Raw genomic sequence first — 11,101 nt, 5'->3', positions numbered from 1 at the left:
TAGTACTGGGAAAATTTATTTTCATGTAAAGGCAAATTTCTGAAGCTAGAAGCCAGTCCTGGCTGGGACACTGTGGGCACTGTGGGAAATATGATTGCTGGTTCCAGTGAGGAGTCAAATTCACCTGGGCAATGTCTTGGTCCTCTGTTTGGTCTCTATTCCTCGCCCATCTCTGCGCAGCAGTATGGGAACAGGGGGAGCAAAGGGCAGTACTCACCCCTAGCTTCCAGCCACTTCTCCAGTGGCTGGAGTCATAAGGCTCGGGCCCCTAGACGTGGACTCAGCTGAACATCCAGCACAGAGGCCACCGAAGAGTCCTTGCTGGTGGGAAATGCTAGCTAGGAAGCAAACGTGGGTCTCGGTGGGTAAGCACCCTCGTGGCACCCCGGAGGCCCCTGATGTCTTCACGTGGCTCCCTGCACTCTAGTAGCGCTTGCCTGCTGCAGACAGTTGTCTGTGGGTGGCGGGAGACTGAAGGGTTCTGTGCTGGGACTCTGCCTCAGGCCCGCCCGGAGGATCTGGGAACAGGACGCTGGATGGAAAGGTGAGGGAATCCAAGTCCTGATTTTCCTTGCCAGGGAAATTATGGCCTGGAAAAGACAAAAGGCCACTAGATTATAAAATGACATTTTAAAAGCCAATTAGAAACCAACAGGACCCAGCAAGATGTCTTAGTGAGTGAAGATGCTTGCAGCCAAGCCTGACGACTCAAGTTCAGTACCTGGGACCCAGAGGGGGGAGGAGAGAACCAGCCAGCTTCCTAAGTTGTTCTCTGACCCCCACAAATGTACACACACACACACACACACACACACACACAAATAGATGTAAATTTGTGTGTATGTGTGGTCACACTTCACCTCTGCCCAGACAGGAATTCCTGATTCCAGTGTAGCAAAAGATGAATTTGCCAGCACCACAGTGAACATGAGGAGGTGGGTGGGTGGAGAGAGTGTAGTCCCTTTGATTTGGTGATTCCACTCAGAAAAGCAGAATGTTCCAGCAGCTCCCGAGTGTCTACAGGCAGCAGGGTCAGTTTAGGGGACGGCATTCTAGCCACTGGTGTGGGTCTCACGGTGGGCACTGGAGAACCATGGGAAGAATACGTGCGGACACTCGGCTGTGCTCTGCGCATGTGATCCCCGGGATCTGTGTGGAAATGCCTCTGTGGGTCCCTCCTGCTACGCAAAGCTGCCTTAGCTCCCAATGACTAAAAACACAGGTGCCGGACTGCTCCAAATGGAGCAAGGAGCTCTGCTGATCATCACTACCAGTACCACCATGATCATCATCCTCACCATCCTCACCACCACCACCACCACCACCACCATCCTCATCCTCACCACCACCACCACCATCACCATCAGAGCCAAGGGTTGGAAGGCACTTCCCCAAAGAAGAATAGTTTAAATGAGTCTAATTCGTGTGCACACAGACCACCTGACGCTCGATGAATGGCGTCTACTGGAGATGACACTTGGGAAGAAGAGGTGGTTTCTGGTTTTTGTTTTTTTCTCTTAACTTCTAAGTCATTCTGGAAGATAAAGAAATCGATACAAGGATGGGTGTGGTGGCTACACCTTAACCCTAGTCCTCAGGGAGACAGAAGCAGGTAGGTATATCTGTAAGCTTGAGGCCAGCCTCGTCTACATAGTGAGTTCTGGGCCAGGCCAGCGAATGCTACATAGAGAATCCTGTCTCCAAATCAAAAGAGAAAAGGAAATCAACACACCATGCCTCCTTTAGAGATCATCGTTTCTTTTTTCTTCAGCTATACAGGACCAGAAAGATAAATGTAATGTCTGGCATGCCAAAGAATTCTATTATTTTTATTAGATTAGCTTTATTGAACATTGCTTTTTATCCTCTGTGGCTTATTTTCTGCTGTACTAGGTTTTCTTTTTTCTTTCTGTTTTTCTTTCTTTCTGTTTTTTTTTCTTTTTTTCTTTTTTTTTTTTTCCTTTTTTTCTTTTTTCTTTTTTTTCCGAGACAGGGTTTCTCTGTGTAACTGCCCTAGCTGTCCTGGATCTCACTCTGTAGACCAGGCTGGCCTTGAACTCATAGAAATCTGCCTGCCTCTGCCTCCCGAGTGCTGGGATTAAAGGTGTGCGCCACCACTGCTCAGCCTGTATTAGGTTTTCTAGCATGTTTCTTACAAATCACTTAAAAATTCTTTCTGAGAATAAGCTGGGCGTTGGTGGCGCATGCCTTTAATCCCAGCACTTGGGAGGCAGAGCCAGGCGGATCTCTGTGAGTTCGAGGCCAGCCTGGACTACCAAGTGAGTCCCAGGAAAGGTGCAAAACTACAGAGAAACCCTGTCTCGAAAAACCAAAAAAAAAAAAAAAAAAAAATCTTTCTGAGAATAAGAGCCCAAATCATGAGGATGGCTTCTGGGAATGCTCTGTCTCATTCGCCAGGCCCCACCGGTTTATGAGAGTAACTCCTGGCTGGTTTGCATCTCAAGCCCTGGCTTTGCTCTCCCCCTGGAGGTCATGGAATCAAACAGGCAGCACCTCTGAGCCTGCCCACCTCCACCCAGCCTGTGTCAGCATGCGCGCGCGCGCGCGCGCGCGCGCGCACACACACACACACACACACACACACACACACACATGCACACACGCGCACGCACACACCCCTGCAGACTCACCTGCCAGAAGCGTCTCTCAGCACCCCTCAGTTGCTTCAGACCTCCTCTGGAGAAAGAGAACAGAATGTTCAGGAGGAGCCTAGCTGCAGGTAAGTCCCTGCATGCTGCAAGCTCATCAGATTCTTTTTTCTGTCTTTTCTTTTTTGTTTGTTTTGTTTTCCAAGAAAGGGTTTCCCTGTGTAACAGCCCTGGCCATCCTGGAACTCATGGGAGAACAGGCTGGCCTTGAACTCACAGAGATCCGCCTGCCTCCGCCTCCTGAGTGCGGGAGTAGGGGGTGGATAAAGGCGTGCCCCGCCGGCGGCTCAGATTCCTCTTTCCAAAGAGCCTCTTGTGGTTTTTTGTTTTGTTTTGTTTGTTTGTTTTATTTATTATGTATAGTGTTCTGCCTGCACGCATGCTTGCACTGTAGGCCAGAAGAGGGCGCCAGATCTCATTATAGATGGTTGTGAGCCACTACGTGGTTGCCGGGAATTGAACTCAGGACCTCTAGAAGAGCAGCTAGTGCTCTTAACCTCTGAGCCATCTCTCCAGCCCCAAAGAGCCTCTTGTTGACTTTCAAGACAGGACTGCATTTCCACTGGTAATTCTCAATTAGGAGCAAGCCCTCCTCCCCAGACTGTACTGTCCATTTATGCTGCCCAGGCCGCTGTAGCTGTGGGCGGGCCTGAAGCGGCGCTGGAGATGGAACTCACTACACCAAGAGGGGAGAGGTAAATGAGAGACACTGGACAGGCAGGGGAGAGGACTATGTCCACAGCAATCCTTGTGTTTTCCACATGCTGCCCAACCCGCGGCACAACCTCACTTTTATTAATGTAAAATATGACATTAACTCATTAAAGCATAGAACGTGATGGATGAAGAGTTTGAAATTCAGTGCCTGAAAAGATGGCTCAGTGGCTAAGAGCCCTGGCTGCTCTTAGAGGACCCAGGTTCCCAGCACCCACATGGCAGCTCACAACTGTCTGTCACTCCAGTCCCAGATGAGCTGATGCTCTCTTTTGGCCTCCATGTACTGCACACATATGATGAACAGACATAAGTGAAGCAAAACACCCATCCACATAAAATAAAAATAAAGAGAAAATAAGCTGGGCGGTGGTGGCGCACGCCTTTAATCCCAGCACTCAGGAGGCAGAGGCAGGCAGATCTCTGAGTTCAAGGCCAGCCTGGTCAAAGAGTGAGTTCCAGGACATCCAGGGCTGTTACATAGAGAAACGCTGTCTTAATAAACAAAAAGGGAGTTAAAAAAGGAAAAGAAATTGATGCTCAAAAAAACCAGGCAGCTGGAGGACAGTGGAGTCCAACACTGAACTCCTGTTCTGACGTTCAGGCCCACACTTCCTCCTCTGGGCCCAGGAAGCCGCCGCTGCATGGCTGCTCAAACCACCGATCTCGGGTTCTCGTTCTACCCAGGAAGGGCAGGGGCAGCGCTGAGCTGGGCTCCGCACCTTTACTGTGCTCTGACTGGAGGGTGTTAACCCACTCAGCTGGAACAGAAACTAAGCGGGCCCGGGGTGACAGTGAGGGAAATGAAGTCTGGGGAAAGAAAAACCCGGGAAGACTGAAGACAGACGCCATGGGATTGCGGGGAGGAGGAGGAGGAGGAGGAGGAGAAGGCAGTGACCGCCATTGTAATAATAAGGGCCATCTGCAGAAGACATTCTTCAGAGAGGATTCGTGTGAGTGACTGCTTCCCTTTGACTGGATAAATCTTCCGGAAAAGAAAGAAAACAGTCAAGAACACTCTGCGTATATGAAGACAGATTTAAGGACAGAGAATGACACACAGTGCTCCCAACTGCCACTCCACCTTCCTGGAAAAGCCTGAACTCTGGAGACGATGCTGTCGGGACAGAGTGCTGCTGGAACCCCTACATTGCTGTACCTGCCCCGTGTGTGGTGATCACATTGGCCCCGCAAGTGAACATCACCCCATCTCTGCCTGGGGAAGGCACTCTGTAAAGCCCAGCTTCAGTTCCTTCCCCTAAACGGGGTCCTCGGGGACCCAGCGGCTACAGGAGCCCCATGAAGGAAAGAGATCTTGATCCACCTCTGGCGATGTACAGGTCCCCATTACCAATCACAGAGGTGGGTGGGCTCCAGGCTCAGCTAGAGAAGGCTGGCCTCCGGGCTTCCGGTTTCTCCTATGCAGGAGTATCCTTGGTCCTGGGCCCAGCAGGGGGCAAGAGGCTGCCTACTGCCTCTCATCCAGGTCCAAGGGCTGATGTGATGGCACTGTTCTCGGGAGGCTGGGGACATTCCTAAGGTGTCTCAGGCGTGATGGTGGCCACTTGCTAGGAACAGCATTTGGGATTGGAGCTGTGAGACAGGTGCTGTGCTCTGGCTCGATTAATCCTGACACCGGAAAGGCCCCTCAAGATAATCGGAAGAAAGGGGCCAAGTGGAGATGGGCAGAGAATCCCAGGCAGCAGGACGCCAACAGGAAGCAGTCAGGGAACGTTTCCCAGGGACCCGTGTCCACGTTGTCCCAATCCCCCCCCCCCCACATGCCAGACGTAGCTGGCTGGTGGCAAATTGAGTTGGACAGACAGGAGAGAGGAGAGGCGGCCTGGGAGCCCACACGCCCCATCCCCACGACAGGAGCTGTCCATCACACCATCGCGTTTTCAAGACTACCCACACAGCCCACCCAACCTTCTCCAGCAACTCATGTTTTCTGCCCCTCCCCCTCCACCTGCCACCCCCCCCATGACTTAACCCAGCTACAGTGCCTCCTAGGAGGACCCCAGGTAGCTCCCCCTGCCCTTTCCTGTTCATGGGTCTTTTCTGAATGGCCTGCCGGCTTTCAACCTTCCACGGATGGCCTTTCTCAGGGAGGACAGGCACAGGGTCGGGTTTGGTCCCAGCTGCATTCTGAGAGTCATCCTCCCACCCACCTCTCCACCCACAGTCCCGAGATGAAGACAGGTACCTTTCCCATCTGCCTTGTAGTCATCCGGGAGGAGCTTGTCCTGCCGATAGCCCAACACAAAAGCCAAGAAGGAGAGGATGAGAGCGTCTCCGATGCTGAGGATGGCCAGCATGAAGGCCCAGCGGATGGTGCAGTGGCCCAGTGTGTACTTGCCCGTCTGCTCACCACACATCCGCCGCACCTCACTGGAGTCCCACCCATCTGGGTAGACCAGGCATCCGATCATCAGGCCGGTGGCTAAGGAGACAAGAGGGCACCAGTGGTGTCAGGCTGGGCGTGCCCCCAGCTGCCTCCCTCACACCTTCAACTGCTTTGTCACCTCCCTGGTCTCTGGGCTAGCCTTGGCTTCTTCCATCCGTGTAAAATACAAGTGAAAAAGCTGAAGGTCATAAAGCTAAAGTCCTGGGAACCAGCAGACAGGAGAGATAAAGGGCCAGGCTCCTTGGCCAGGGGCTCTGCCCCGCACCGGGTGGCTCTCTCCTTCTCCTCTTCTCACCCTGGGCTCAGCAAGGCACTGCCTACTCTGGCTCCAGAGCCCTCCGCCGTCTGATCCCAAGATGCATCTCTTCTGAGAGATGCTCACTCATCCTCCATCTCCAAAGCGTAACGGTGAGGCAGGCAGTGGTTTTGATCCGCAGAGCCTTCCATTTTCATGGCACACCTTACAACTCAGGTCCTTCGACCGAATGAACACGGGTCAGCCCCATCCCTGCCTTCTCGCTTTCTTCAAGAGCCTTTCATGCTCCTTCCCTCTGCAATAATGGCAGCGAGGATGACCAAGAAGAGTCGAAGTAGAGCCCCCGATGATGCCAGAGGGCACACAGCAAGAGAGAGAGAGAGAGAGCGGTGCTTCAGCCCGGCAGTTGGAAGCTTTTGCCCCTCAGCACCGCCGCCTGTGGGCTCCACATTTGCCAAGTGCTTATTAAATGCTTCTCGTGCACTGTATCGTCCTCATCGGGTCCCCAGGGGGTCCGGTACCATCACCAGACCCTACAGATCACATGCGCTGGGCTGAATGTTTTGACACCCCCCCCCCCAACCTGTATGTGGAAATTCTAACTCTCAGAGCGATGGTTATCGGAAAGTGGGGCTTTGGGATGGGATTAGCCCCCTTATAAAAGAGACCCTAGAGAGACTTCCTGCCTTTCCTTTCCTTTGTGGGCAGAGCAGGAAGTCAGCAGTTGGCGGCTGGAGGATGACCCTCAGGAGAACCACACTGTACCAGCCTGAGCTCAATCGTCCAGACTCCAGAGGCGTGAGAAATAAATGCCCATTGTTAAAGCCCCTTCACCTCTGGGAATTTGTTATAATAACCCAAATTCACTAAGATGGGAAGTTACCAAGGTTCAGGGAAGACAACTGAACCCATGCTCAGCCCACACCCCAAGCTCCATCAGTATTTTAGGCTTCAATCCCCCACCTCTACAGGGGCATCTATTTTGTCTCTTTGTAATTACCCTCACCCTGCCCTCTGGCTTTGTGGGAAATTGTGAGGTAACAGATGCACGCCCCAGTTGCTGGCTATGGGGCACACCCCTTTACCCCTCCCGCCTCCGACACAGAGTGGAACACAATCCTGCCTTTGTCCTCACCCCACATAAATGCTTCATGGGATGGCACTCAGCCACCTCTGCTATCAGTATTTCAGTCCCGTGGCCTGGATAGTATCTGACTCAAATAGCCTGAGGCTCCTCCACCCAGGCCTGCCTCCTGAAGCCTGCTCAGACAATACACCTGTTGAAAGATGCTGGAATGGGGACAGACAGCACTGAGGAGGGATGGGGTGTCTCCAGCATCCTGTAGCCCGGAGGGGGAGGACCAGCTGGCAAACACATCCACATTCTCTGGAGCAGGATTTTCATGGCCCCTTCCTGATATGGCCACCATGGACTGTTACCCCTACTTCCCAGCAAGGCTTGGAGATGTCTTGGGGCTGGGGAGGAACTCAGGCCAACTGAGTGGCCTGCATGTCAGATTGGGAATTAAGTCTGCCTTCGCTTGCTAAGTGTTCACCCACAAGTCTGAAGCAGGACTTAGTAAAGGCAGGAACGCTCACTACTAGGTTGTATGAGGCTTCACTAGAAAATGAAGTATTTTGTGAATCATGCTTATAAAATATGGGTCTCAATAAAAATGGCCTCAGAAGCTGGGCAGTGGTGGTGCACACCTTTAATCCCAGCACTTGGGAGGCAGAGGCAGGTGGATCTCTGTGAGTTCAAGGCCAGCTCAGTCTACATAGTGAGCCCCAGGACATACAGGGATATAGAAAGAAACCCTGTCTCAAAACAACAGCAAAAATGGTTTTAGAATACACCTAATTTGGGGGGAATCCTTAATTCTCCTGAAAGACCCTAGCCCTTCAGGCTTATACCCCCAAGCCTCAGGAAAGGAGAAACTTCAAGCACCAGGAAATGAGAAACTAAAAGAACTAGTTCCAAGGGCCACCTGACTCAGCCATTGTCCAACCACCCCTGCAACAAAGTAACAATGTAAAGAGATCTCTGTTAAGAGACGTGCTCAACTGTGACTGGTATAGTTGCAGGTGTTCCAGAAAGGACCACTGTGACCTTTGTGTAAACTCCACTCCCGCCCTGATACCCACCTTGAGGTTTCGGGAAGAATGTACATGCGGACGTGACTGTACCCACTCTGTGATCAGACCATGATCTTGTGAAACAAAATTGCATGGGAATTGTAATCTTATGGTTTTTGTGGATTTTTCCTTTAAAAACCCCCATGGGGCTATAGTAAGAGGCGGCTCTTGCTCTTAGGAGCAGAGTTTGCCCTTCTGTACAGAAGCTTCTTCAATAAACACCTCTTACTGTTGCATCAACTGGACCGGAGTCTGGGTTCTTGGGGCACCAACTCTAGACCCCCTCAGATTTTGGGGTCCAACACTCCCAGGGTCTGATTTGCCTTCTGGCCAGCTATAGCCTTGGTCAACTCTAACCCTCTCTGTCAGCCTAATCCCTCATCTAAAGCTGGGGTCCCCTCCAGCTCTGCATGCCTGAGATTCAGACCCCTGTTTTCGACACCCTCTGACCCCACCAAGTTAATACTACTTTAACTAAAGATGTTTTTGACTCCAGTCTCCGGTCCCCACCACTGTTGATGGGCATCTGTGGGTGGTTAGGGACTAAGAGACCAAAGGTTGCTGAAGGGCATAGGTCACCTCTTCCTGAGCTCCGGGGGAGACCAAGATCATCTGGCCCAAAGACCAAGAGGGGCGCCTGAGCCTGGAGCAGGAAAGGAGATGCCTTGCCTGGGGACCCCACAAGCAGCTGCCAAGCTGACACGGAGTTAAAGGAACCCGGGCAACAAGTCTGTGCACCACCACCTCTCAAAACAGTGACTCACTATAGAGTTCACGTCCAGGGACGAAGACTTCTCCCCACAGTAAAAGAGGGGAGGGGCTTGGAAGGAAATTGCTAAGAGAGAGGTCATAGCCAGAGGAACAGCAACGGTCTCAAACGCCTGGGATCTTCCATGGGAACAGCTGGAGGCAGGAAAAGGCACGGAGTGAGGGTAGAGATCTGGGAAGCGCCATCACCGTGGCCCAGGGCTTGTGTGCAAGGCCACAGGGCAACAGCCTTCCTCCCCTCTCTGGGAGCAGCCCACCTGTTGTGTGGGGTCTGGGTGTTGGTACACCTGATTGCTCCTACCAGGAGCTATGGGCCCCTCACCAAGGCACTTCTTTCTGGCTCAGTAGCTTTACAGCAGGAGTGGACCAAACAGTGTCTCAGCATGCCCCCGCACCAGTTTTTTTTGGGTTTTTGTGTTTTGTTTTTTTAAATTGTGTGTGTATGTGTATGTGACACTCGTGGGCACATGCCATAGCATGGGTATGTAGGTCACAGGACAACGCAAAGGAGTCTGTTCCTTACATTATGTGAGTCCTGCAGGTTGAACTCAGAGTGTCGGACACGGTGGCAAGCCCCTTTACCAGTTGAGCCATCTTGTAGTCCCTGCCTCATCCTTTCTAAGACTCACAGGTCTTCCTCCTTCAGACAGTGTCACAATGTAGCCCAGGCTGGGCTAGAACTTACAGCAATCCTCTTGTCCCTGTCTCCCAGGTGCTGGGATCATAGGTGTGAGTATGCCCAGCTCTCCTCAGAATCTTCTGTGGAACACTGAGTAGAAGGCCCAGAGCCTCCACAAGAATGGGAAGCCACAGCTGTGCCCTGGGCCTGTCCCAGCCCCCCTCCCCTCCCGCAAACCCTGCTCACCTGCAGCCAGCTGCATCCAGGCACAGATCTTGTAGACCGTGGCCGTGTTACAAACGAAGAACAGGCTGAAGCAGATGATGGAGCCAATGATGAGGAACATGGCCAAGGCCACGAAGAACATGGCGGTCTTGAAGGCTCTGGAGGGGATGGAGGAGAAGTCCAGAGGGCCACCCTTGCAGATCAGTTCCGACGAGAGCACATTGCCCACGCAGTAGGAGAACAGGCCAAAGTAGCCGGCCTGCGGCGTGCTCACGCTGTCGCCTATCCAGTAGGGCTGGATGAAGAGGGCCATGACCAGCACTGAGAAGCAGATGGTGAGCGTGCCCCACATCACTCCCACGGCGCGTGAGTTGCGCACGTAGTTGGTGTGGTAGATCTTGGCCGCCTCCTGGGCTGGCAGCAACTTCACCATGGCGAAGGCCGCAGGACTGGGGCAGGGGCACTGGCTGGTTGAGGTTCTGCGGCTCTAGGGAGCAGGGCTGGGTCCTGGGTCCCCCCTCAGCCTGGTGTGAGGAGCAGCCTGAGGTCAGGGCTCAGCGTGGGCATGCCCGCGGGGTACCCAGGAGCGCAGCAAGCCAAGGTCAACCCTGTCTTGGCAGAAGACGCCCAGATCCGGAGCGTCTCAGGTCTGCCGCCTCCTCTAGGTCGGTCGGGGTCTGGGCCTGCGCCGCCGCCCCGCTCGCCCCTCCCGCTGCCTCTTGCAGGCCCCGCCCGGCCGGCTCCGCGGAGCGCGCGTTTCAGCACCACGGTCAGCGCCAGCGCTCGGGGGCGGGGCCTGCGAGGGCGGGGCCGGCGACCACGGGGAGCCGGGAGGGGAAGCGAGCCGAGACCCAACCCTCTCTTCCTCCCAGGGTGGGGCCGCGGCTGTCACATTCCTCTGGCTGATCCCAGCTGCAAAAACCGCTTCTCGGCCCCTACACCCGGCCTCCACACCCCTGGCTCCCTAGCCACCCTTCGGGGACCTCACCTCCCATCGGCAGCACCACCACCCCCGCTACCCCGAGGGCTGCAAGTTTCCACTGTGGTTTCCGGCTCGGTCTTCCAGCCAATGACTGCCAAGAGCCGGGTGGAGACTAGATGTATATGGTCCTGCCTGCAAGGACCGTGAGCCTCAGCTGGTGCGAAAACCCCGGCAACTCTAAAGAATAGCAAAATCCATTCCCAAACCTCAATATAGCAAGGTGTCCAACACTCGGCCTTTCTCCTGGAGTTTCTGTTTTTGCTGAAGATTTCTTTAAAAAAAAAAAAAAATTTTCCCCTGCTTGATGTGGTAGCTCACACTTGTA

The 11,101-nt window shown here is 53.4% G+C and overlaps 1 protein-coding gene across 1 annotated transcript; it reads right to left on the bottom strand.

Annotated features, from left to right (window-relative positions):
* On the bottom strand, window positions 1–10,808 carry Lhfpl5 (LHFPL tetraspan subfamily member 5). The gene is made up of 4 exons (XM_006983107.4): window positions 9,816–10,808; window positions 5,590–5,826; window positions 2,652–2,697; window positions 1–590 (listed from the first exon to the last, which is right to left on the bottom strand). The coding sequence occupies exons 1-3, from the start codon at window positions 10,225–10,227 to the stop codon at window positions 2,687–2,689; spliced, it is 660 nt and encodes a 219-aa protein (XP_006983169.1). The 5' UTR covers window positions 10,228–10,808; the 3' UTR covers window positions 1–590; window positions 2,652–2,686.
* Window positions 10,809–11,101: the final 293 nt, after the last annotated feature.

The sequence above is a fragment of the Peromyscus maniculatus genome, chromosome 21 (assembly GCF_049852395.1).
Source record: "Peromyscus maniculatus bairdii isolate BWxNUB_F1_BW_parent chromosome 21, HU_Pman_BW_mat_3.1, whole genome shotgun sequence".
Taxonomy (NCBI): Eukaryota; Metazoa; Chordata; class Mammalia; order Rodentia; family Cricetidae; genus Peromyscus; species Peromyscus maniculatus.
This window is presented reverse-complemented; position numbering and strand designations above follow the sequence as displayed.

Bases quoted from the DNA above. Each gene is read 5' to 3' on its own strand.
- Lhfpl5 (XM_006983107.4), bottom strand. From the start codon at position 10,227: ATGGTGAAGTTGCTGCCAGCCCAGGAGGCGGCCAAGATCTACCACACC. The intron at 5,827-9,815 runs GTGAGCAGGGTT...TTGTCTCCTTAG, and splicing joins CTGGATGCAGCTGGCTGCAG to CCACCGGCCTGATGATCGGA.